This window comes from Scyliorhinus torazame, chromosome 30 (genome assembly GCF_047496885.1).
Source record: "Scyliorhinus torazame isolate Kashiwa2021f chromosome 30, sScyTor2.1, whole genome shotgun sequence".
NCBI lineage: Eukaryota > Metazoa > Chordata > Chondrichthyes > Carcharhiniformes > Scyliorhinidae > Scyliorhinus > Scyliorhinus torazame.
The window spans coordinates 35,021,280-35,049,203 of NC_092736.1; the positions used below are offsets into that span (position 1 = coordinate 35,021,280).

General features: G+C 46.4%; 1 protein-coding gene across 1 annotated transcript in view; it reads right to left on the bottom strand.

Annotated features, from left to right (window-relative positions):
- vps13c (vacuolar protein sorting 13 homolog C) overlaps positions 1-27,924 on the bottom strand; it is a 473,104-nt gene that overhangs the window by 438,117 nt on the left and 7,063 nt on the right. The window contains 3 exon segments of the mRNA XM_072493103.1: positions 16,407-16,502; positions 18,150-18,192; positions 21,123-21,166. Of these exon segments, the coding sequence (XP_072349204.1) occupies positions 16,407-16,502; positions 18,150-18,192; positions 21,123-21,166 (183 nt within the window).

The following is a 27,924-nucleotide window of genomic DNA, read 5'->3' on the forward strand; positions in this document are numbered from 1 at the left end:
GGCTTCGTGTTGTGGCCATTTCGGAGACATGGATAGAGCAGGGACAGGAATGGTTGTTGCAGGTGCCGGGGTTTAGATATTTCAGTAAGCTCAGGGAAGGTGGTAAAAGAGGGGGAGGGGTGGCATTGTTAGTCAAGGACAGTATTACGGTGGCAGAAAGGACGTTTGATGAGGACTCGTCTACTGAGGTAGTATGTGCTGAGGTTAGAAACAGGAAAGGAGAGGTCACCCAGCTAGGGGTTTTCTATAGGCCTCCGAAAAGTTCCAGAGATGTAGAGGAAAGGATTGCAAAGATGATTCTGGATAAGAGCAAAAGCAACAGGGTAGTTGTTATGGGGGACTTTAACTTTCCAAATATTGAGTGGAAACACTACAGTTCGAGTACTTTAGAAGGGGCTGTTTTTGTCCAATGTGTGCAGGAGGGTTTCCTGACACAGTATGTAGATAGGCCAATGAGAGGCGAGGCCATATTGGATTTGGTACTGGGTAATGAACCAGGACAGCTGTTAGATTTGGAGGTAAGTGAGCACTTTGGTGATAGTGACCACAATTCGATTACGTTTACATTAGTGATGGAAAGGGATAGGTATATACCGCAGGGCAAGAGTTATATCTGGGGGAAAGGCAATTATGATGCGATGAGGCAAGACTTATGCTGCATCGGATGGAGAGGAAAACTGCAGGGGATGGGCACAATGGAAACGTGGAGCTTGTTCAAGGAACAGCTACTGCGTGTCCTTGATAAGTATGTACCCGTCAGGCAGGGAGGAAGTGATCGAGCAAGGGAACCATGGTTTACTAAGGCAGTCGAAACACTTGTCAAGAGGAAGAAGGAGGCTTCTGTAAAGATGAGACATGAAGGTTCAGTTAGGGCGCTCGAGAGTTACAAGTTAGCTAGGAAGGACCGAAAGAGAGAGCTAAGAGGAGCCAGGAGGGGACATAAGTAGTCTTTGGCAGGTAGGATCAAGGATCAAGGATAACCCTAAAGCTTTCTATAGATATGTCAGGAATAAACGAATGACTAGGGTAAGAGTAGGGCCAGTCAAGGACAGTAGTGGGAAGTTGTGCTTGGAGTCCGAGGAGGTGCTAAATGAATATTTTTTGTCAGTATTCACACAGGAAAAAGACAGGTGCTAAATGAATATTTTTTGTCAGTATTCACACAGGAAAAAGACAATGTTGTCAAGGAGAATACTGAGATTCAGGCTACCAGACTAGAAGGGCTTGAGGTTCATAAGGAGGAGGTGTTAACAATTCTGGAAAGGGTGAAAATAGATAAGTCCCCTGGGCCAGATGGGATTTATCCTAGGATTCGCTGGGAAGCTAGGGAGGAGATTGCTGAGCCTTTGGCTTTGATCTTTAAGTCATCTTTCTCTACAGGAATAGTGCCAGAAGACTGGAGGATAGCAAATGTTGTCCCCTGGTCAAGAAGGGGATTAGAGACAACCCCGGTAACTATAGACCAGTGAGCCTTACTTCTGTTGCGGGCAAAATCTTGGAAAGGTTTATAAGAGATAGGGTGTATAATCATCTGGAAAGGAATAATTTGATTAGACATAGTCAACACGGTTTTGTGAAGGGTATTCTCGTGCCTCACAAACCTTATTGAGTTCTTTGAGAAGGTGACCAAACAGGTGGATGAGGGTAAAGCAGTTGATGTGGTGTATATGGATTTCAGTAAAGCGTTTGATAAGGTTCCCCGCGGTAGGCTACTGCAGAAAATACGGAAGCATGGGATTCAGGGAGATTTAGCAGTTTGGATCAGAAATTGGCTAGCTGGAAGAAGACAAAGGGTGGTGGTTGATGGGAAGTGTTCAGACTGGAGTCCAGTTACTAGTGGTGTACCACAAGGATCTGTTTTGGGGCCACTGCTGTTTGTCATTTTTATAAATGACCTGGAGGGCGTAGAAGGATGGGTGAGTAAATTTGCAGATGACACTAAAGTCAGTGGAGTTGTGGACAGTGCGGAAGGTTGTTACAAGTTACAGAGGGGCATAGATAAGCTGCAGCGCTGGGCTGAGGGGTGGCAAATGGAGTTTAATGCAGAAAAGTGTGAGGCGATTCATTTTGGAAGGAATAACAGGAAGACAGAGTACTGGGCTAATGGTAAGATTCTTGTCAGTGTGGATGAGCAGAGAGATCTCGGTGTCCATGTACATAGATCCCTGAAAGTTACCACCCAGGTTGAGAGGGTTAAGAAGGCGTACGGTGTGTTAGCTTTTATTGGTAGAGGGATTGAGTTTGGAGCCATGAGGTCATGTTGCAGCTGTACAAAACTCTGGTGCGGCCGCATTTGGAGTATTGCGTGCAATTCTGGTCGCCGCATTATAGGAAGGATGTGGAAGCATTGGAAAGGGTGCAGAGGAGATTTACCAGAATGTTGCCTGGTATGCAGGGAAGATCTTATGAGGAAAGGCTGAGGGACTTGAGGCTGTTTTCGTTAGAGAGAAGAAGGTGACTTAATTGAGGCATACAAGATGATCAGAGGATTGGATAGGGTGGACAGTGAGAGCCTTTTTCCTCGGATGGTGATGTCTAGCACGAGGGGACATACCTTTAAATTGAGGGGAGATCGATATAAGACAGATGTCAGAGGTAGGTTCTTTACTCAGAGAGTAGTAAGGGCGTGGAATGCCCTGCCTGCAACAGTAGTGGACTCGCCAACACTAAGGGCATTCAAATGGTCATTGGATAGACAAATGGACGATAAGGGAATAGTGTAGATGGGCTTCAGAGTGGTTTCACAGGTCGGCGCAACATCGAGGGCCGAAGGGCCTGTACTGCGCTGTAATGTTCTATGTTCTATGCACCAAGTGCAACAGCTCTGGTAAAATACTCTTCAATCTAGTGAAAGCCCTCCAGCTGGAAAAAAATAATTTTGAGCTTCAGCCTTGAATAGAACATAGAACATAGAACAGTACAGCACAGAACAGGCCCTTCGGCCCTCAATGTTGTGCCGAGCTTTGTCCGAAACCAAGATAAAGCTATCCCACTCCCTGTCATTCTGGTAGAAAACACCGGAGGCATCAATTTTGTTCCGGTGAAGCTAACAATTTTAAAGGAGGACCAGTTGATGAACTGATCCAGTTCACATAATTGGGAGAGAGCTTATGCAAAATGAGTGATGTTAATGAACAAGGACGAAAGTTCTTAACCTAACAACTCAACTTCCGGATTAGAAACAAGAGGCTTTCTGGATTCAGGGTGTAGATTCTAGCCCAATAATTTAAAGATTTTGACTGTGGAATAGTGAAGGTACAGCCCCATGCTTAGACGGTGCAGGCATCAGGCTTTATGAGGGGCATAGGCAGAGTGGATAGTCAGAGGTTTTTCCCCAGGGTAGAGGGGTCAATTACTAGGGGGCACAGGTTTAAGGTGCGAGGGGCAAGGTTTAGAGTAGATGTACGAGGCAAGTTTTTTTACACAGAGGGTAGTGGGTGCCTGGAACTCGCTATCGGAGGAGGTGGTGGAAGCAGGGACGATAGTGACATTTAAGGGGCATCTTGACAAATACATGAATAGGATGGGAATAGAGGGATATGGACCCAGGAAGTGTAAAAGATTGTAGTTTAGTCGGGCAGCATGGTCGGCACGGGCTTGGAGGGCCGAAGGGCCTGTTCCTGCGCTGTGCTTTTCTTTGTTCTTTGTACAAGGGCAGCAAATGATCTACAAAATATATTGTCTTCCTCCCTCTTCACCGGCCACCTGTAAACCCCAGACATCACACGTAACTGGAGTCATACCTGGTACTATCTCCAACAAGAGCGAATCTAACCACCACCCCTTGACATCTGGGATTACCATCGCTGAATCCCCCGGGGGGGGGGTGTTTACCATTAACCAGAAACAAACTAAGCTAGCCATACAAATACCGTGACTACAAGAGCAGGTCAGAGGCTAGGAATCCTGTGGCATGTAACTCACCTCAGAATCACAGAATAATAGTGCAGAAGAGACCTTTGACCCATTGAGTCTGCACCAACGCATTAAACACCTGACCTGCCTACCTAACCTAATTCGCCAGCACTTGGCCCATGTTCAGACAGGCCAAGTGCGCATCCAGGTACGTTTTAAAGGTTGTGAGGCAACCCGCCTCTACTACCCTCCCAAGGCAGTGCATTCCAGTCTGTCACCGCTCTCTGGGTAAAAATGTTTTTCCTCAAATCTCCCTTAAACCTCCTACCCCTGACCTTGAACTGTGTCCCCTCGTCACTGACCCTTCAACTACGGCTCCCTGTCCACACCCCTCAATCTTGTCCACCTCGATCAGGTCGCCCCTCAGTCTTCTCTGCTCCAGGGAAAACAACCCAAGCCTACCCAACCTCTCTTCATAACTGAAATGTTCCATCCCAGGCAACATCCTGGTGAATCACCTCTGCACCCCCTCCAGTGCAATCACATCCTTCCTATGTGGCGACCAGAATTGCACACAGTGCTCCTCCTGACTCCCCAAAGCCAGGCCACCATCTAAAAAGCACAAGTCAGCAGTGTGATGGAATACTCCCCAGTTGCCTGGATGCGTGCAGCTCCAACACTCAACACGCTTGACACCATCCGGGACAAAGCAGCCTGCTTGACCAGCACCCTATCTACAAACATTCACTCCCTCCAACACGGACTCACAGTAGCAGTCCCACAAGATGCACTGTGGGAACTCACCAAGGTTCCGTAGGCAGCACCTTCCAAACCCACGACCACTTGAAGGACAAGGACAGCAGATACATGGGAAAACCACCATTTGGAAGTTCATAATGATCATTATGAAAGGCAGAGCAGGTTCGAAGGGCCGAATGGCCTCCTCCTGCTTCTATTCTCGACGTATGTTTCTATGCATAGTACAGAATATGTCTGCAAATGCAGGGATGAAACAAATGCTTCAACGCAAAGAGCAAAACTAGGTTTATTGTGGCGTACTAAACACGCCATAACGGATTAAAAGTGAAAGCAAGACAAATTCACCACGTGTTGTTCCTCATTGATCGCTCGATATATTGAAAAATATCGTCTCCCATTGCATTCCTGCCAGCACAAAACTAACAAGTGCACAGCTACACAATGATTTACTTTTAAAAGTGCAACAGTTGTTAACGCAGACACAGAAAACCAAAAACTGAACAGCCATCAATGTCAATCTGAGCTTTGAACAACCGATCCCGCAACAGGCATCAATTACAAGGTTGTAATGCAATCTCAGGTTTTAAATGACATTCGAACACTGCCTGGGCTTTGTTTGCTCCGCTCAGCTGCCTGAAGCACGAAATTTGATTACAGGCTCAGAACCACTTGCCACACCGTTATGTTTGGATAGCTTCAAAAAAGTACACTCCATTCCAGTTGGTATAAGGCATCCTTCATAACAGTTTGGATTTTTATAAACACATTACTATCCTCAGAGGTTCAGAACACGGTTTACTGCTGGACAAGTACAAACTTTGTATTGAGCAGCCCAGCATCCACCCGTGCCCACCTAATAGAAACAGTGCTCAGCCTGCAATCGGGGGGCTTCTCATGGAGCCCCACTCAAAACAAAGAAACTGAGAATCACGAGCTGTACGGTGTGACTTCCCAGTGAGCGAGAAGCACACAAAGAAAATCTTTACCATGGGCAAAATTTGCTATATTAGGGCATCACGGTAGCACAGTGGTTAGCACTGTTGCTTCACAGCTCCAGGGTCCCAGGTTCGATTCTCAACTGGGATCACTGTCTGCACGGAGTCTGCACGTTCTCCCCGTGTCTGCGTGGGTTTCCTCCGGGTGCTCCGGTTTCCTCCCACAGTCCAAAGATGTGCAGGTTAGGTGGATTGGCCATGATAAATTGCCCTTAGTGTCCAAAATTGCACTTAGTGTTGGGTGAGGTTGCTGGGTTATGGGGATAGGGTGGAGGTGTGGGCTTGGGTGAGGTGCTCTTTCCAAGGGCCGGTGTAGACTCGATGGGCTGAATGGCTTTCTTCTGCACTGTAAACTATGATTGTGTGAATAGATACATTCGACTTTTGAGAGGGACAAGGAAAGGAAGACATGAAATTTCTTTGCACCCGTGCCTGAAGGAAGGATGCACATTGCAACTACTTTGCTGGACTTTGCCCAATGATAAACAAGCATTACAAAGGTCTACATTAGTTTAAATATTCACTGGTCTGTGGTGTCTGGATGTCACGTGTAAATCAACATTAAAACAAATAATCAAACAAAATGCCAACAAATTTGAAGCTGGCTTCAAATCATAAACTTGCTGCTATTTTTCATGTAAACTGAGCTAGGGGTGATATATCGGGACAAAACAGTATTCTCCATTAGTTGTAGAAGAACTACAAGCAGCGGCATATAGTCGTTTAAAACTGACAAGAGGCCCACCAACGTAAGCAACAAGCACTGTGGGTGTGCCTACAACTCAGGGACTGCAGCGGTTCAAGGCAGCTCACCACCACCATCTGAAGGGCAACTCCCTAGTTGGGCAATAAATGCTGGCCTACCCAGCGACGCCCGCATCCCCGTAAATGAATGAAGAAAAACAAGGTGGAATTCCTTCGGACCAAAACAGAGCCACACCAACCCGTTAGCATCAACTGCTATTTGGAGGAGCCATTCGACCAGTTTAGTCTCACACAGAACTACTTTACCCTTTTAAACACAGCAGACAATGCCAGAGAAACTGTGGAATCGTATCTCTAAATATAAAGTTCAATGGGCCTCTTGAACAAAGGTATTTCTTCATTCATCTAACCTTACCTTGTAAAATATTAGCTCAAGACTAACCTGATTGCATTTCCAAAAGCTGTTCTCTTTTAAATTGATGACTAGCCAGTTTCTAAAAACCATTTGCAGCAACTCAATCAAAATGCATGTTGAAATGGAAGGTGAAGCTGATGGGGTCAGATGAATAAGGTGAAAGGAAGCTTGTGTGAAGCTGCAACAACATTGGCATCGAGTACCAAGGCCGGATGACTTGCTTCTGTGTTGTTAATTCCAATGTATCACAGAGTCATAGAATCCCCACAGTGCAGGAAGAAGCCTTTCAGCCCATCAAATGGGCAGTAACCCTCCGAAAGAGCACCCTAACCTCGGCCCACTCCCCCACCTTATCCCTGTAACCCCACCCAGCCTTTGGGCACCAAGGGCAATTTAGCATGAGCAATCCGCCGTACCTGCACATGTCTGGACTGTGAGAGGAAGCCGGAGTAACCGGAGAAAACCCACGCAGACACGGGGAGAAAGTGCAAACTCCGCCCAGACAATCGGCAAAGATTGGAATCGAACCCTGGTCCCTGGTGCTGTGAGGCAGCAGTGCTAACCACTGTGCCACCCTACTGAAGTAAAGTATGACTGCAGGCTCTTTCCCCTTTGAGGAGGAAAGCTGACTGGTGGCGATTTAACCTGGGGTTAGATCTGAACTCGGGCAAGGGACAAGGTTAAGAAACTGGGGCCTTCGTGGATAACCTGAGCCGGTACAGGAATTGCTCCAGCACGGTTGGCCTTGTCTGCATCATGAACCAGCTGCACAGCCAACTGAGCAAAACCAGTACAACATTGTAAATGATGCAGAGATGCCGGCGTTGGACTGGGGTGGGCACAGTAATAGGTCTTACAACACCAGGTTAAAGTCCAACAGGACTGATTGGGATAAATGGTCTGCACAACATCGTGGGCCGAAGGGCCTGTACTGTGCTCTGTTTTTCTATGTTCTTTGTTTGTTTGGAATCACCAGCTTTCAGAGCTCAGCTTCCTCAGTCACCTGATGAAGGAGCTACGTTCTGAAAGCTAATGATTCCAAATAAACCAGTTGGACTTTAACCTGGTGTCGTAAGACTTCTTACTGTACATTGCAAATGCCCAAAACAAAGGGAAGTGTAGACAAAATAAAGAACTTCATGTTCCTTTGAATTTTTTTTAAAAAGGTAGAACACTGGGGAGGCTTGTGGTGCAGTGGTTAGCACTGGGACTGTGACACTGAGGACCCGGGTTCGAATCCCAGCCCGGGTCACTATCCGTGTGGAGTTTGCACATTCTCCCAGTGTCTGCGTGGGTTTCACTCCACAACCCAAAGATGTGCAGGTTAGGTGGACTGGCCACGCTAAATTGCCCCTTAATTGGAGAAAAAATAATTGGGTACAGATTAGGAGGAACACAAATAAAAATTAAATATAAAGTTAAATATAACAAAAGGAAAAGGAAAAGGAAAGAGAGCCGTTCTATATTAAAAATGACGACGGATTTGTATCCCATGTGACGCAAGCAAAGTTGAGAAAAATAGTTTTACCCAAAACAATCGCACTGTATAGACATAGAACGTACTCTCCCTGGAACTGAAAACCATTCAGTGTAAACCTGGAGGGGTCTTCGGGAGACTCTCAGGTCCTGAAGCGCCCTCCATCCGCTCATATGCAAAGGGAGAAGGGCATCATCGCCAAATATTTTAGACTAGCATAACCGACCCTACCCCAAATCCCCAACGCGCACACTCACCACGCACCTGCACACTCTGAATGGTCATGCCCCGATCAAAAACTTGTCAAAATGTATTTTTTCCCCTCCCAAGCAAAAGATCAAAACACCCTTTTATTTAAAAAAAACCAGCCACACAAACGATTAACAATACTCTCCCATGAATCCGAAGTCTGGATTCGGCCTGCAGACACCAGGGTAGAATCAACAACCAATGCTGATCCTCCCGGCATCATGCAAAGCCAAAACCATCCCTGTTCCCACTTCGAATCATCTCTTCTCTCCCCCCCCCAACCCCCAAACAGCATTGGAGTCAGCTGGTTCATTCTCAACATCATGATCCCATTTTGATGGCTTGTCTTGCTTAAACAGACCAGCCTTTGTGCTCGCTATCCTGCACTGCTAGAGAGTTGCAGTTCACAGACTTTCACTGCCTGAGTAACATGTTGCAAAAAGAAAACAACTGACATCCTTGTCTGTCTTCTCTTTACTTGTGACTGCTGACAATGAGACATTTAAAAAATATTCTTTCAACACTTTTCTTCGCTTGCTGCAAACATGGTGACACAGCGGTTAGCACTGCTGCCTCACAGTGCCAGGGACCCGGCCTCGGGTGACTGTCTGTGTGGAGTCTGCACGTTCTCCCCGTGTCTGCGTGCGTTTCCTCCGGGTGCTCCGGTTTCCTCCCACAGTCCAACAATGTGCAGGCTAGGTGGATTGGCCACACTAAATTTCCCCTTGGTGTTCAACGGTTGGATGGGGATACAAGGCTAGGTCGGGTGTTCTTTGAAGGGTTGGCGCAGACTCAATGGGCCAAATGGCCTCCCTCTCCACTGCAGGGATTCTATGATTCTATGCGGTGGGTGGGATGGGATCTGTTTGACATTCAAGAATTATCCAAATGAGCTTTGAAGGATCTGTTTGCATTCTAAATGGTCAATGGTTATTGTGTTGTGACAGTCTTGGAGGGAGGAATACAGTAATACAGCCGACTAGAAGCCAATCATAATCCTAAACCACTTTGACCCATCATTGTGTGTGTTAATTTATATTAACTTGTCTATCAAGATAAAACATTTGCCACTTTCACAACACATTCAAGACAAAAACAGCCAACTTAAACCATGTTTGACTAATTTGCTCGAGTTCTTCGAAGATGTAACAAGAAAAGTAGATAATGGTACTGTCATAAGAACATAAGAACTAGGAGCAGGAGTAGGCCATCTGGCCCCTCGAGCCTGCTCCGCCATTCAATGAGATCATGGCTGATCTTTTGTGGACTCAGCTCCACTTTCCGGCCCAAACACCATAACCCTTAATCCCTTTATTCTTCAAAAAACTATCTAACTTTATCTTAAAAACACTTAATGAAGGAGCCTCTACTGCTTCACTGGGCAAGGAATTCCATAGATTCACAACCCTTTGGGTGAAGAAGTTCCTCCTAAACTCAGTCCTAAATCTACATCCCCTTATTTTGAGGCTATGCCCCCTAGTTCTGCTTTCACCCGCCAGTGGAAACAACCTGCCCGCATCTATCCTATCTATTCCCTTCATAATCTTGTATGTTTCTATAAGATTCCCCCCTCATCCTTCTAAATTCCAACGAGTACAGTCCCAGTCTACTCAACCTCTCCTCGTAATCCAACCCCTTCAGCTCTGGGATTAACCTAGTGAATCTCCTCTGCACACCCTCCAGTGCCAGTACGTCCTTTCTCAAGCAAGGAGACCAAAACGTAACACAATACTCCAGGTGTGGCCTCACTAACACCTTATACAATTGCAGCATAACCTCCCTAGTCTTAAATTCCATCCCTCTAGCAATGAAGGACAAAATTCCTTTCGCCTTCTTAATCACCTGTTGCACCCGTAAACCAACTTTTTGCGACTCATGCACTAGCACACCCAGGTCTCTCTGCACAGCAGCATGTTTTAATATTTTATCATTTAAATAATAATCCCTTTTGCTGTTATTCCTACCAAAATGGATAACCTCACATTTGTCAACATTGTATCCCATCTGCCAGACCCTAGCCCATTCACGTAGCCTATCCAAAACCCTCTGCAGACTTCCAGTATCCTCTGCAATTTTTGCTTTACCACTCATTTTAGAATCATAGAATCATAGAATTTACAGTGCAGGAGGCCATTCGGCCCATCAAGTCTGCACCGGCTCTTGGAAAGAGCACCCTACCCAAGGTCCACAGTTCCACCCTATCCCCATAACCCAGAAACCCCACCCAACACTAAGTGCAATTTTGGACACTAAGGGCAATTTAGCATGGCCAGTCCACCAAACCTGCACATCTTTGGACTGTGGGAGGAAACCTGAGCACCCGGAGGAAACCCACGCACACACGGGAAGAAAGTGCAGACTCCGCACAGACAGTGACCCAAGCCGGGAATCGAACCTGGGACCCTGGAGCTGTGAAGCAATTGTGCTAACCACAAAGCAGTCCTGCCCATAGTTAGTGCCGTCTGCAAACTTGGACACATTGCCCTTGGTCCCCAACTCCAAATCTATGTAAATTGTGAACAACACTGATCCCCGAGGGACACCACTAGCTACTGATTGCCAACCAGAGAAACACCCATTAATCCCCTCTCTTTGTTTTCCAGTAATTAACCAATCCTCTATCCATGCTACTACTTTCCCCTTAATGCCATGCATCTTTATCTTATGCAGCAACCTTGTGTGGCACCTTGTCAAAGGCTTTCTGGAAATCCAGATACACCACATCCATTGGCTCCCCGTTATCTACCGCACTGGTAATGTCCTCAAAAAATTCCACTAAATTAGTTAGGCACGACCTGCCCTTTATGAACCCATGCTGTGTCTGCCCAATGTGACAATTTCCATCCAGATGCCTTGCTATTTCTTCCTTGCTGATAGATTCCAGCATCTTCCCTATTACCGAAGTTAAGCTCAGTGGCCTATAATTACCCGCTTTCTGCCTACCGCCTTTTTTAAACAGTGGTGTCACGTTTGCTCATTTCCAATCCGCCAGGACCACCCCAGGGTCTAGTGAATTTTGGTAAAATATCACTAGTGCATTTGCAATTTCCCTAGCCATCTCTTTTAGCACTCTGGGATGCATTCCATCAGGGCCAGAAGACTTAAAACATAGAACATTAGAGCGCAGTACAGGCCCTTCGGCCCTCGATGTTGCGCCGATCTGTGAAACCACTCTAAAGCCCATCTACACTATACCCTCATCGTCCATATGTCTATCCAATGACCATTTGAATGCCCTTAGTGTTGGCGAGTCCAGTACTGTTGCAGGCAGGGCATTCCACGCCCTTACTACTCTCTGAGTAAAGAACCTACCTCTGACATCTGTCTTATATCTATCTCCTCTCAATTTAAAGCTATGTCCCCTCGTGCTAGACATCAGCATCCAAGGAAAAAGGCTCTCACTGTCCACCCTATCCAATCCTCTGATCATCTTGTATGCCTCAATTAAGTCACCTCTTAACCTTCTTCTCTCTAACGAAAACAGCCTCAAGTCCCTGAGCCTTCCCTCATAAGATCTTCCCTCCATACCAGGCAACATTCTGGTAAATCTCCTCTGCACTCTTTCCAATGCTTCCACATCCTTCCTATAATGTGGCGACCAGAATTGCACGCAATACTCCAAATGCGGCCGCACCAGAGTTTTGTACAGCTGCAACATGACCTCCGAAACTCAATCAGTCTACCAATAAAAGCTAACACACCATACGCCTTCTTAACAACCCTCTCAACCTGGGTGGCAACTTTCAGAGATCTATGTACATGGACACCGAGATCTCTCTGCTCATCCACACTTCCAAGAATTTGATTCGAGATAGTGAACACGGTTTTGTGAAGGGTGCCTCACAAACCTTAGAGTTCTTTGAGGTGACCAAACCGATGAATTGTCTACCTTTAGCCCCATTAGCTTGCCCATCACTACCTCCTTAGTGATAACAATCCTCTCAAGGTCCTCACCTGTCATAGCCTCATTTCTCAGTCACTGCATGTTATTTGTGTCTTCCACTGTGAAGGCCGACCCAATAAACCTGTTCAGTTCCTCAGCCATTTCATCTCCCATTATTAAATCTCCCTTCTCATCCTCTGAAGGAACAATATTTACCTTCGCCACTCTTTTTTGTTTTATATATTTGTAGAAACATTTACTAATTGTTTTTATATTCTGAGCAAGTTTACTCTCATAATCTATCTTACTCTTCTTTATACCTTTTTTAGTAGCTTTCTGTTGCCCCCTAAAGATTTCCCAGTCCTCTAGTCTCCCACTAATCTTTGCCACTTTGTATGCTTTTTCCTTCAATTTGATACTCTCCCTTATATCCTTAGATATCCACGGTCGATTTTCCCTCTTTCTACCGTCCTTCCTTTTTGTTGGTATAAACCTTTGCTGAGCACTGTGAAAAATCGCCTGGAAGGTTCTCCACTGTTCCACCATAAAGTCTTTGCTCCCAGTCTACCTTAGCTAGTTCTTCTCTCATCCCATTGTAATCTCCTTTGTTTAAGCACAAAACACGAGTGTTTGATTTTACCTTCTCACCCTCCATCTGTATTTTAAATTCCTCCATATTGTGATCGCTCCTTCCGAGAGGATCCCCAACTATGAGATCATGAATCAATCCTGTCTCATTACACAGGACCACATCTAGGACCGCTTGTTCCCTCGTAGGTTCCATTACATACTGTTCTAGGAAACTATCGTGGATACATTCTATAAACTCCTCCTCAAGGCTGCCTTGACCGACCTGGTTAAACCAATCGACATGTAGATTAAAATCCCCATGATAACTGCTATACCATTTCTACATGCATCCGTTATTTCTTTGTTTATTGCCTGCCCCACCATAATGTTACTATTTGGTGGCCTATTGACTACTCCGATCAGTGACTTTTCCGCCTTACTATTCCTGATTTCCACCCAAATGGATTCAACCTTATCCTCCATCGCACCGATGTCATCCCTTACTATTGCCCGGATGTCATCCTTAAATAACAGAGCTACACCACCTCCCTTACCATCCACTGTGTCCTTCCGAATAATTAGATACCCTTGGATATTTAACTCCCAGTCTTGACCATCCTTTAACCATGTTTCAGTAATGGCCACTAAATCAGTCATTCACGATGATTTGTGCCATCAACTCATTTACCTTATTTCGAATACTACAAGCATTCAGGTAAAGTACACTTATGTTGGCTTTTTTACCTCTGTTTTGAATCTTAACACCTCGATCAGTAACCTCTCCTAAGTTATATTTCCTCTCAACTTTTCTCCTAATTTTCCTCGTCGTTGAACCCATATCTTCATGTAACAACCTGCCGCGTCGCTTACCATTAATGTTTTTACTTCCCGTTTTATTCCTTTTAGTATTCCTGGTCCTATTCACGGAGCTCCCCTCAGTCACTGTACTTTGTACTCTCGCCCTTTTTGATTATGGCTTCTCTGCCTTACACATTTCCCCCTTACTGTACCTGTTTTACTATCTTCCAACTTCCTGCATCAGCCATGGGAGGGTCCCTTTAAGAAAGTTTTTTGTCTTGTCACATGGCTTCAGTGATGTCATTGTGTGGGTGGAGCTGGGCTGTGGCTCTGTGAGTTTTTACTTTCGCTTTGAGTTTTGGACTGGTTTGAACTGCACAGGTTGAAAGAAGTGACTTTCTCTGTCTTCATTTTAAAAGCTGTTTCCAGACTGATTGGTAACTTAAAAGAGATAATTGGTTTCTGGAAGGAACTCAAACCTGCTGTTTGGAAAGGGGAACACAGTATCAATAACAAGTCTAATACCAGTGAGAATGCCGCGTGCTGGGCTCCGCGTTTGAAAAGGGGTTTCTGGTTTTACTTGGATTTTGTTATTTAATTGGACCAGTTAAGGGGGAATTCATTAAGGGACATACATGGATTACTGTAGCTGTGTGGGGTCTTTATGTTTGTAATTGATAAAAAATTCTTGCTGTATGTGTTTATACAAATGTTAACTAAATTCTTAGAACAAAGCTTGTTTTTTGATTAAAAGCACCTAAGAACTGTGTTGAATAACACCTGAAAGGAAGGCTCGCGTGCTCATCCTCGCCAAATTTAACACAAAAGTTAGAAGTCAGGTGGACTCCATAATACATTTTGGAGTTATTAAACCCTGGCCCATAACAGGATCCTGCAGATGTACTGCGTCTGGACTTCCGGAAGGTATTTGATAAGGTGCCGCACAGAAGGTGAATTCACAACGTGAGATCACATGGGATTATGGGTAACTTATTGGCTTGGATCGAAGACTGGCTGACGGACAGGAGACAGAGAGTCGGGATAAATGGGTCTTTTTCTGGATGGCAAAATGTAACTAGTGGGGTCCCACAGGGTTCGGTCCTTGGGCCCCAACCACTTATAATCTATATTAACGACTTGGATACAGGGATAGAAGGTTCGATCGCCAAATTCACAGATAACACAAAAATAGGTGGGACAGTAAGTTGCAATGAGGAAATAAGAACCTTACAAATGGATATAGATAATTAGGAGACCGGGACAAAATGTGGCAGATGGAGTTTAACGTGAATAAGTGTAAAGTCATGCACGGTGGTCGAAAAAAATGGAACGGCAATTTATTATCTAAATGGGGAGAGACTTCAGGGTGCTCCGATGCAGAGGGGTCTGGGTTCCCTTGTCACCGAAAACAAGCATGCGGGTGCAGCAGATAATAAGGAAAGCAAATGGAATGTTGGCATTTATAGCAAAAGGAATTGAGTATAACGGTAAGGAGGTGTTGCTGCAACTATACACGGCATTGGTGAGATCGCACCTGGAGTGTTGTGCACAGTTTTGAGTCATAGAATCATGAAATTTACAGTGCAGGAGGCCATTCGGTCCATCAAGTCTGCACCGGCTCTTGGAAAGAGCACCCTACCCAAGCCCATACCTCCACCCTAGCCCCATAACCCAGTAACCCCACCCAACACTAAGGGCAATTTTGGACACTAAGGGCAATTTAGCATGGCCAATCCACCTAACCTGCACATCTTTGGACTGTGGGAGGAAACCGGAGCACCCGGAGGAAACCCACGCACACACGGGGAGGATGTGCAGACTCCGCACAGACAGTGACCCAAGCCGGAATCGAACCTGGGACCTGGTGCTGTGAAGCAATTGGGCTAACCACTATGCTGCCCTTTTGGCTCCCTTATTTGAGGAGGGATGTAGTTGCATTGGAGGCAGTTCAGAGGAGGTTCACGAGATTGATTCCAGAGATGAGGGATTTGTCGTACGAGGAGAGATTGAACAGTTTAAGCCGATACACTCTAGAGTTTAGAAGAATGAGGGGAGATCTAATCGAGGTATACAAGATGCTGAAAAGTATGGATAAAGTAGACGTGGAGCGGATGCTTCCTCTTGTGGGGCATTCTAAATTGAGAGGTCATAATCTTAGAATAAGAGGTAGCAAATTTAAAACAGATTTGAGGAAAAACTACTCCCAAAGGGTTGTGAATCTGTGGAATTCACTACCCCAGAGTGCGGTGGATGGTGGAACAGTGAGTAAATTTGAGGAGTTAGACTGATTTTTAATTGGTAATCGGTTGAATGGTTATGGAGAATGGGCAGGACGGGGGGGGAGTTGAGGCCAGGATGGGATCAGCCATGATCACATTGAGGGTGTTAGGCTCGGGAGGCTTAACTGCCGACTTCTGCTCCTAGGTCGTGTGTTCTCGGGAGGAGATGCTCTGGCTGATTTTGCAACCCAGCTCTTGGTCTGTAACATTGTAGGTAGCAGATGAGCAACATATCAGCCACGTTAGAATGGCGGAGCAGACTCGATGGGTCGAATGGTCTAATTCTGCTCCTATATCTTATGAACTCATGAAAATGATGTTCAAACTAAAGACTCCATACTGCACAACGATTGATCAGTTTAAGTACTAATTATGTTGACTCTACAAATACTAAAATGAGCAGGATTGCAGCATTACTCACTTCCTTCTGGAACGACCAGAAGGTTCAAACCATCCAGGGTAGCAACCACAGCTTCACTGTACAAGTTCTTCCATGGGATCTTCAACGTAAGCTTCTCTATAAATGAAAGCAACAGTTACCCAACAGGAAACAGAAATATGACACATCCACAGCACAACTAACACTTGACAAGAGTCACGCAGACTGGAAACGTTAGCTCCGTTCTCTCTCTCTCCACAGATGCCGTCAGACCTGCTGAGGTTGTCCAGCATTATCTGTCTCAGATTCCAGCATCAGCAGTAAATTGCTTTTAGAACAAAAACACTGGCTATTTGTACACAAAAAAAGAGACTAAGTCAAAAGCAATTGCATCTTCTCTCCATTTTTAAATTAATGGGGGGGGGGAAAGAGATCAATAAAATATGAATAAAAGGTGAGCTGGCAACACTGGATGTGTTACTGTACAAAATCCATAAACTTTCACAAGTTATTCAGGAGACAGCTACAGAATGAGGTAATGTGGTCTTCCATGTCTATGTATCGCTCAAAGGAGGATAATATACCACTCCCTCCCCTTGTCACATACTCAAGATAATCTCTCTCAAATTAGTATCTCTTGTGTCTACAATATCTGGGCCAGGTCTTCCAACTCTCTAATCGTTGGGAGACCAGGCACTGAAGATGCCCGTCAGGACCCTGTGGAAGCCCTAGGAATTGCCCAGGAAGTTTCAACTTTCAACACAGGATGTCTGACAGCATTTCCAAGAATTAATTACTCGTGAAAGTTTGTCAAATTTCTTTTGGAAAGCACAATCAGTACAGCAATGTCGGACAAATAGGGAAGAGGTTAATAAGCACTATTTTTCCATAAATGGTGATGGAGAAATGAGTGTTCACTGAACACAATAAATTTCCCACTTCTCTTGTTTGCAAAACTGGGAAATCTTTGGTCTCACCTCTTTTGCAGGATTTCTTCTGATGGATTGCCACCTCTGGCTGGATTTCCCAGCCGGTTCTGAGCTGTCACTAAATGGGTGGCACGGTAGCATTGTGGATAGCACAATTGCTTCACAGCTCCAGGGTCCCAGGTTCGATTCCGGCTTGGGTCACTGTCTGTGCGGAGTCTGCACATCCTCCCCGTGTGTGCGTGGGTTTCCTCCGGGTGCTCAGGTTTCCTCCCACAGTCCAAAGATGTGCAGGTTAGGTGGACTGGCCATGATAAATTGCCCTTAGTGTCCAAAATTGCCCTTAGTGTTGGGTGGGGTTACTGGGTTATGGGGATAGGGTGGAGATGTTGATCTTGGGTAAGGTGCTCTTTCCAAGAGCCGGTGCAGACTCGATGGGCCGAATGGCCTCCTTCTACACTGTAAATTCTATGATAATCTATGATACTCCCACCAAGGGATCCGCACATTATGGCAAATGGCGCTGGTTCAATAGCTTGTCCAATTTGCACACATTGAACATTTCCTATTTTGCTCTAAGAAAACCTCAACATTTCCACTTCCTTGCACTACTCTACTGCATCAAAAAGCAATTCACAATACCACTCAAATGTAATCAACTGCAAATGAGTATAATTTTAACAATGAAAAGCCAAACTATGTGGAATATTAACATTGTGTAGATATTTTCCAGTTGCCAAACAGCAAGTTTAGAGGCATGGCTACTTATTTAGATAATCAAAACTTTGGCAAAGTTGCAAGCTCAGTGGTTTACCTGGTCAAAAACTCATTGTTCAAGAGCAAAGCCAAAATAACATACCTATCTGTCCAGCCTTGACTTTGAAAGGGACATCTAAATCATTCTGTTTGGAAAGAAGAGTGGAAAAAATAAATAATCATTTTGGTTGGATGGAACAAACAAAAAAATATATATATTTGAACATAATTCCCATCAAAATTGAATATAATCAAACATCAAAACAGGGCCCAGTGGAAGAATTCAGAAGCTACACAGGTTGCAGGCTCCCCACACAAGTAACATGACGCAGCCTCAATTAGAAATTCCTTCTCCCATATTTATAATGAGTGGCCTCCTTCTGTGCCATTCCTTTCTCTACACTTTCTAATGTTACGGATGCCTAGTCAGCTCTCAACCGCGGCTGAGACACTGAACCAGAGCAATAACCTTTTTAAGTTTTAATGCAGGGCGGAAAGATCAGTTCATTCCAGGAGCGATACTATAAGATATCAGGATTAGTTGTTTTATAAACAAACTTTCTGAAACAAAATATTTCAACTTCAACTCTAACACTAACATATTACATGTAGTTTCAGATTACATGTAGTTTCTTAACTTACACACTAGTTCCCATCAAACACCACTTTAAATAAACATGCAGCTCTCGTTCCACTTAGACAGGCAAAGCCAATACTTGCATTGAGGAAGCAATCTGTTTTCTGTTAGGGGCAGTCGTTCAGAACCCTTTTCAAAAGCCTGCATCGTGGCAACTTTCATGACCTCTCTCTAAACTCCACCCATCCTGGGCCAGATGGGATATACCCAAGGATTCTTTGGGAGGCAAGTGATGAGATTGCAGTGCCTTTGACTTTGAGTCCTCGCTGTCCACGGGGATCGTGCCAGAGGACTGGAGAGCGGCGAATGTTGTTCCTCGTGCCAAGAAAGGGAATAGGAATGACCCTGGTAATTATAGGCCAGATAGTCTTACTTCGGTGGTCGGGAAGATAATGGAAAAGGTCCTGAAGGATAGGATGTATGACCATTTGGAAAGATGCAGCGTAATCCGGGAGAGTCAGCATGGATTTGTGAAGGGTAGGTCTTGCCTCACAAATTTGATTGAATTCTTTGAGGAGGTAACTAAGTGTGTAGATGAAGGTAGAGCAGTTGATGTCATATACATGGATTTTAGTAAGGCGTTTGATAAGGTTCTCCATGGTCGGCTGATGAAGAAAGTAAGGAGGTGTGGGATGGAGGGAAATTTGGCCAATTGGATAAGCAACTGGCTATCACATAGAAGACAGAGGGTGGTGGTGGGTGGAAAATGTTCAGACTGGAGACCAGTTACCAGCGGTGCACCACAGGGATCAGTGCTGGGTCCTCTGCTATTTGTGATTTTTATCAATGACTTGGAGGAGGGGGCTGAAGGGTGGGTCAGTAAATTTGCTGATGACACCAAGATTGGTGGAGTAGTGGATGAGGTGGAGGGCTGTTGTAGGCTGCAAAGAGACGTTGATAGGATGCAGAGCTGGGCCGAAAAATGGCAGATGGAGTTTAACCCTGATAAGTGCGAGGCGATTTATTTTGGGAGAAAAAATTTGAATGCGGATTACAGGGTCAACGGCAGGGTTCTGAGGAATGTGGCGGAACAGAGAGATCTTGGGGTTCATGTCCACAGATCTCTGAAGGTTGCCACGCAAGTGGATAGAGCCATGAAGAAGGCTTGTAGTGTGTTAGCGTTGATTAACAGGGGGCTTGAGTTTAAGAGCCGCGGGGTTCTGCTGCAGCTATACATGACCCTGGTGAGACCACATTTGGAATACTGTGTGCAGTTCTGGTCACCTCATTATAGGAAGGATGTGGAAGCATTAGAAAGGGTGCAAAGGAGATTTACCAGGATGCTGCCTGGTTTGCAGGATAGGTCTTATGAGGAAAGGTTGAGGGAGCTAGGGCTTTTCTCTTTGGAGTGGAGGAGGATGAGAGGCGACTTAATAGAGGTTTATAAGATAATGAGGGGGATAGATGGAGTGGACATTCAGAGACTATTTCCTCGGGTGGATGTAGCTGTTACAAGGGAGCATAACTATAAGATCCAGGGTGGGAGATATAGGAGGGATGTCCGAGGTAGGTTCTTTACTCAAGAGAGTGGTTAGGGTGTGGAATGGACTGCCTGCTGTGATAGTGGAGTCGGAGCGGTTATTGGATAGGCACATGGAGCACACCAGAATGACAGGGAGTGGGATAGCTTGATCTTGGTTTCGGACACTGCTCGGCACAACATCGAGGGCCAAAGGGCCTGTTCTGTGCTGTACTGTTCTATCCCCTCAAACAAAGATTCTCTGCTGTGGTTTCCCGACTTGAACCTATCATTGTTATATTGGCTGTTTGATTGCCCATTCCAGTTGATACAAAAGAACAGAGCCATGCTACTGATAAACAACTGACCTCCCATTGACGGGCAAAGAAGCCATCGGACTCTGTAATGGGCTAATAGCCGGTCAGACAGGAGTGTTCCAAAGAACAATGGATCAGGGGCATCCTGTGTATTCCCACTAACGAGTTTAATTCTGACTGGGGCAATGTAACTCGGCCAGAGGTGGGCGTTTCCCTCGGACTCTCTGCTGGTAGGTTTTTTACTCCCCTCAGTCTGTTTAACTCCTAAATTTCCGTCTGTTTAACTCCTAAATTTCCTGCTACATTGGGGTCTCCTTTCTGGACCCCATTTCCAAATACTCCTCCTCGCGTAACGCTAATCGGAGGAGGAGGAACGTGCAGGGACGTGGGAAAGTGGCAGGACGTGAATTGCTCCTTAGGAGAGCCAGCACGCCATGATGGGCTGGAGAGCCTTCTTCCGTGCTGTCCCAATTATGCATCATAATGTCGGAAATATTTATTTTGAAAACTGATACAGGACATCCAATAAACTCCCTAAGCACAAGGCTGCCCATTCCAGAGTATCCGAATCCTGTTTGCTCTCAACCACAAACTCAATAACTTTCAGAATAATATTTCTAAAGAAATATAAACAAAGCAGAAACTGAAAAATTAAATACTTACCAGTGCGTTTTCTTTGACTTTCAGGTTGCCAAGGACGACGTTTCCTGCAACAAAATCACAGTCATCAGGATTCACAGTGACTGTAATTATGTAATAAAGGTCTCAAATCAACTCTTTCCTGTAAATACAGGAAATTGCTTGCAATATTTTCAGAGACGTGTGAAATTTTTTTTTAAAAAAGCAACAGGAACAAGCAAAACCAAAACCGCTACTTCAAAGTTGAACTCACACAAGTAACAGCTCTTGGCCACAATTACATGTCTTGGGTATTGGCTTGTACGAATGTTGACTTAACTATTACCATTGACCAGAAACGGAACTGGAACTGCCATGTAAACACTGCAGCTGCAAGCTCAGGTCAAGGGCTCAGAGTTCTGCAGCTTCCGTAACTTGTTTGGCATCTTTGTGACACAAGTCAGGAGTGTGATGGAATACTCTCCAATTGCCTAGATGAGTGCCGCTCCAACAATACTCCTGAGGCTCAACAGTGGGCAGCACGGTTGCATAGTGGTTAGCACTGTGGCATCACAGCACCAGGGTCCCAGGTTCGATTCCCTGCTGGGTCACTGTCTGTGCGGAGTCTGTATGTTCTCCCCGTGTCTGCGTGGGTTTCCTCCGGGTGCTCCGGTTTCCTCCCACAGTCCAAAGACATGCAGGTTAGGTGGATTGGCCATTGCTGAAAATTGCCCTTAGTGACCAAAAAGGTTAGGAGGGGTTATTGGGTTCTGGGGATAGGGTGGAAGTGAGGGCTTAAGTGGGTCGGTGGAGACTCGATGGGCCGAATGGTCTCCTTCTGCACTGTATGTTCTATCTATCGATCAGTGCAAAGCAGCCCACTTGATTGGCACCTCATCTACCACCTTAAACTTTCACCTTCTTCACTGCCAGTGCACAGTCTCTACCGCCGACAAGATGCACTGCAGCAACTCACTGCAGCAACTCACCACAGATCCTTCCACAGCATCTTCCAAACCCATGACCTCTACCATCTTGGACGAAGACAGCGGTAAATGGCACTGCTACCATACACAAGTGCCTCTCCAAGACACACACCATTGTGCAACTATCTCAATGCTCCTTCACGGTCACTGGGTGAGGTTCTCGGAACTCCATCCCAAATTGCACTGTGGATGTACCTACACCATATGGGACTGCAGCGGTTCAAGAATGCAGCTCAAGGGCAATTACGGGGGTACTAACTAATCCAGTGCTGTTCATATCCCATGGATGAGCTTTTTTCAAAACGTCAGTAGTTTTCAAACATTCCCGATGTGGGCAAATATCAACAATGCACTCTACCGAGACTTCCGGGTGCGGCGATGACCAGCTGAGACGCACGTTTCGGCAGCTTCCGGTGGAACGGACTTTTGGGCTCTTGATAGGAGCCCCAACGGCAATTTTAACGGCAAAAAACACTGTGCTGTAATCCAGAAGGGAATTCCCCCCTGGACACGGATGGCAAAAAGAGAGGAAGGTGGCCGGATTGCAGTGGATCCTCTAGAGCAGCGGCCAGGAAGGCAGGCACAAAGCAAGATGGCGTCAGAAGGAGGCAGTTTAATATGGGGCCCTGACCAACAAGAGTTCCTGCGGCGTTGCGTGGAAGAACTCAAAAAGGAGATGAAGAAGGAGCTGTTGGCCCCGATATTACAAGCGATTGAGGGGCTAAAGGAGGAGCAAAAGACCCAGGAACAGGAGCTTCGGGTCGTGAAGGCAAAGGCTGCTGAGAATGAGGACGACATACAGGGCCTGGTGGTGAAAACGGAGAAGCACAAGGCACAACACAAAAGGTGTGTGGAAAGGCTGGAGGTGCTGGAGAATAATGCGAGGAGGAAGAATTTAAGGATTCTAGGTCTTCCCGAAGGTGTAGAAGGGGCGGACGTCGGGGCATATGTGAGCACGATGCTGCACTCGTTAATGGGATCGGAGGCCCCGACGGGCCCGTCGGAGGTGGAGGGAGCCTATCGAGTTATGGCGCGAAGACCGAGGGCTAGAGAAATTCCTCGAGCCATAGTGGTGAGATTTCTCCGATATAAGGACAGAGAGATGGTCCTCAGATGGGCAAAGAAAACTCGGAGCTGTAGCTGGGAGAACGCGGTGATCCGTGTATATCAAGATTGGAGTGCGGAGGTGGCGAGAAGGAGGGCAAGCTTTAATCGGGCCAAGGCGGTGCTGCACAAACGGAAGATTAAATTTGGAATGCTGCAACCGGCAAGACTGTGGGTCACACATCAAGGGAAACACCACTACTTCGAAACGGCAGATGAGGCGTGGACATTTATTGTCGAGGGGAAACTGGAGTGAGCGGGCCATAAAAAGAACGTTTGGGACAAAGTGGGGGGGTGAATATGTGGGATGAAGGGGGGGGGGGAAAGAGGGAAGAGATGACTTCCCAAGTTGTTAATCCTGCGACCCTGTAACTTTTCTCTCTTCCCCATGTCGTGGGGGAGGGAGGATGAGGAGCTGAGGGCATTGGGGGCGGGGCCAAAAGCTTTGTTCTTGCGCTATGGTAATCACGGCGGGAACAGGGAAGCAGGAAGGAGGGGGCCTTGCACAGTGTGAGCCGAGGTCACGGGGGGAAGCCGAGGTCGGCCAGAGTTTGCTGACTCCTGGGAGCAACATGGGGGGTGCAATTACGCTAGTTTGGGATCTAGCGGGGGGGGGGGGGGGGGGGTTAACTGGGTTGCTGCTGCTGGGGAGAAGGGGGAGCTGGTATGAGGGGGGGGCCGGGGCGGGGGGGCGCCGCTTGGGGGAGATACAGCTACGTGGGAACCGGGTGAGGCGCTGGATTGGAAAAGGAGATGGCTAGTCGTCAAGGGGGGGTGGGGGGGTAAAGAGCCCCCCAGCCCGGTTGATCACGTGGAATGTGAGAGGGCTGAATGGGCTGATTAAGAGGGCACAGGTACTCGCACACCTAAAGAAACTTAAGGCAGATGTGGTTATGCTTCAGGAGACGCATCTGAAGCTGATAGACCAGGTCAGACTATGCAAAGGATGGGTGGGGCAGGTGTTTCATTCGGGGCTAGACGCAAAAAACAGGGGGGTGGCCATACTAGTGGGGAAGCGGGTAAAGTTTGAGGCAAAGACTATAGTGGCGGATAGTGGGGGCAGATACGTGATGGTGAGTGGTAAATTGCAAGGAGAGGCGGTGGTATTAGTGAACGTGTATGCCCCGAACTGGGATGATGCCAACTTTATGAGGTGTATGTTAGGACGAATCCCGGACCTAGAAGTGGGGAAGTTGATAATGGGTGGAGATTTTAATACGGCACTGGACCCAGGGCTGGACAGATCGAGGTCCAGGACCGGAAGGAGGCCGGCTGCAGCTAGGGTGCTTAAGGACTTTATGGAGCAGATGGGAGGAGTAGACCCCTGGAAATTTAGTAGACCTAGGAGTAAGGAGTTTTCGTTTTTCTCCTATGTCCACAAAGTTTATTCACGGATAGACTTTTTTGTTCTGGGAAGGGCACTGATCCCAAAGGTGACGGGGACAGAGTACACGGCTATAGCCATTTCGGATCATGCTCCACATTGGGTGGACCTGGAGATAGGGGAAGAAAAACAACAGCGTCCACCCTGGAGAATGGACATGGGATTATTGGCAGATGAGGGGGTGTGCTTAAGGGTGAGGGGGTGTATTGAAAGGTACTTGGAACTCAATGATAATGGGAAGGTACAGGTGGGAGTGGTCTGGGAGGCGCAGAAGGCAGTGGTTAGAGGGGAGCTGATATCTATTAGGGCACATAAAGGAAAGCAGGAGGGTAGGGAAAGGGAGCGGTTGTTGAAAGAACTTCTGAGGGTGGACAGACAATATGCGGAGGCACCGGAGGAGGGACTGTACAGGGAAAGGCAAAGGCTACATGTAGAATTTGACTTGTTGACTACGGGTAATGCAGAGGCACAATGGAGGAAGGCACAGGGTATACAGTACGAATATGGGGAGAAGGCGAGCAGGTTGCTGGCCCACCAACTGAGGAAAAGGGGAGCAGCGAGGGAGATAAGGGGGGGTGAGAGATGAGGAGGGAGAGATGGAGCGGGGAGCGGAGAGAGTGAATGGAGTGTTCAAGGCATTTTACGAAAGATTATATGAAGCTCAGCCCACGGATGGGAAGGAGAGAATGATGTGCTTTCTGGATCAGCTGGAATTTCCCAAGGTGGAGGAGCAGGTGAGGGTGGGACTGGGAGCACAGATTGAGACGGAGGAGGTGGTGAAAGGGATTGGGAGTATGCAGGCGGGGAAGGCTCCGGGACCAGACGGATTCCCAGTTGAATTCTATAGGAAATATATGGACTTGCTGGCCCCGCTTCTGATGAGAACCTTTAATGAGGCGAGGGAAAGGGGGCAGTTGCCCCCGACTATGTCAGAGGCAACGATATCGCTCCTCCTAAAGAAGGAAAAAGACCCGCTGCAATGCAGGTCCTACAGGCCCATTTTCCTCCTGAATGTGGACGCTAAGATTCTGGCCAAGTTAATGGCAATGAGGAGAGAGGATTGTGACCAGGGAGTGGTTCATGAGGACCAAACTGGGTTTGTGAAGGGAAGACAGCTGAATACAAATATACGGAGGCTGCTAGGGGTAATGATGATGCCCCCACCAGAGGGGGAAGCGGAGATAGTGGTGGCGATGGATGCCGAGAAAGCATTCGATAGAGTGGAGTGGGATTATTTGTGGGAGGTGCTGAGGAGATTTGGTTATGGGGATGGGTATATCAGGTGGGTACAGTTGCTGTATAGGGCCCCGATGGCGAGCGTGGTCACGAATGGACGGGGGTCTGACTATTTTCGGCTCCATAGAGGGACGAGGCAGGGATGTCCTCTGTCCCAGTTATTGTTTGCACTGGCGATTGAACCCCTGGCCATAGCATTGAGGGGTTCCAGGAAGTGGAGGGGCGTACTCAGGGGCGGGGGGGGAGAAGAACACCGGGTATCTCTGTATGCGGATGATTTGTTGCTATATGTGGCTGACCCGGCAGAGGGGATGCCAGAGATAATGTGGATACTTGGGGAGTTTGGGGATTTTTCAGGGTACAAACTGAACATGGGGAAAAGTGAGTTGTTTGTGGTGCATCCAGGGGAGCAGAGCAGAGAGATAGAGGATTTACCGTTGAGGAAGGTAACAAGGGACTTTCGTTACTTGGGGATCCAGATAGCCAAGAATTGGGGTACATTACACAGGCTTAACTTAACGCGGTTGGTGGAACAGATGGAGGAGGACTTTAAGAGATGGGACACGGTGTCCCTGTCATTGGCAGGTAGGGTGCAGGCGGTTAAAATGGTGGTCCTCCCGAGATTCCTTTTTGTGTTTCAGTGCCTCCCGGTGGTGATCACGAAAGCTTTTTTCAAAAGAATCGAGAAGAGTATTATGAGTTTTGTGTGGGCTGGGAAGACCCCGAGAGTGAGGAGGGGATTCTTGCAGCGTAGTAGGGACGGGGGGGCTGGCATTACCGAGCCTAAGTGAGTACTACTGGGCCGCCAATGTTTCAATGGTGTGTAAGTGGATGGGAGAGGGGGAGGGAGCGGCGTGGAAGAGATTGGAGAGGGCGTCCTGCAGGGGGACTAGCCTACAAGCAATGGTGACGCGCCGTTGCCGTTGTCACCAAAGAAATACGAACGGACTCTCAGAGGTGTTATTGTAGATGTATAATATGTATAGGTAGTTGTTATAGGTAATTGTATATTGGATTGTTGGATTGTATTTTTGGAGAGTATTTATTTTGGAAAAGGCAGTTGCCATTCAGTTCTGTTTTTGTTTATATATTATTTATTTATTTGTTTAAAACTGGCCACTGTTATTTATATTGCTTTATTGTTGTGTAAAAGAAACACTATGTACTGTTATGTTTGGCCAAAAATCTTGAATAAAATATATATTTTTTTTAAAAACAATGCACTCTACCCCAAACTCCAACTCTCAGCAAACCAAACCAGCTGGAAGAAAGCACATTGGTAAGTCAGAAAGACAACAGCCGCCGGAAAAAAACTCGACAATGAAGAGAAATCCAATGACTGTCCTGACACTCTCCCATTCAGCGGTAAAATTAAAAAGATCCAGACACCCCAATCTCAAAACCTCGGGCTAAGCAGGAAATTCAGCCTCATCTTTGTACAGTGGCAGCCTAGGTTCACATTAGGCACTGGGGGAAATGTATTAAATGGAGGTGTTACTGATGTGGAGGTCAAAGGATTCAGGAGTAAGAATTCCTAGATCTGTAAAGCATTGGAAAGATGCTTCAAAGAGACACGGAGGTGTTCAGGACAATATATCGAACTATATCTCATCAGGAATCTTATCTGCGGTCTATGCTCCCTGGGTACAAACCTGATTCCTGCACCATGCTTTTGTTTAAACGTGTGACAATGATCAGTATTTTTTAGTGGGAATGGTGCACGGCAACTTTTCATTGTCTCGGTTAATGAAAAAAATGTAATTACTCAGAATGCCTTTTGGAAAAAAACATTTCTGCCTCGATAACATATGTATCTGAAATCCAAAATATGGCTTTAAAACTAAATATGGAATGCATCGAAAGTTCATTACAGTGTAAAATTGATAAATTTGCCGATGGAAGCTTTTAATTATTTCATTAAGGATTTTTTTACATCACCAACTGAGCAGGAAGCTTTTTCCTCAAACTCTGGCAATAAGTCTTGAACTGCATTCGGAATCCAGAGGAGATTTACCAGGATGTTGCCTGGTATGGAGGGAAAATCTTATGAGGAAAGGCTGATGGACTTGAGGTTGTTTTCGTTGGATGGAAGTGGCTGGCATAGCTTTAAACTGAGGGGAAATAGATATAGGACAGA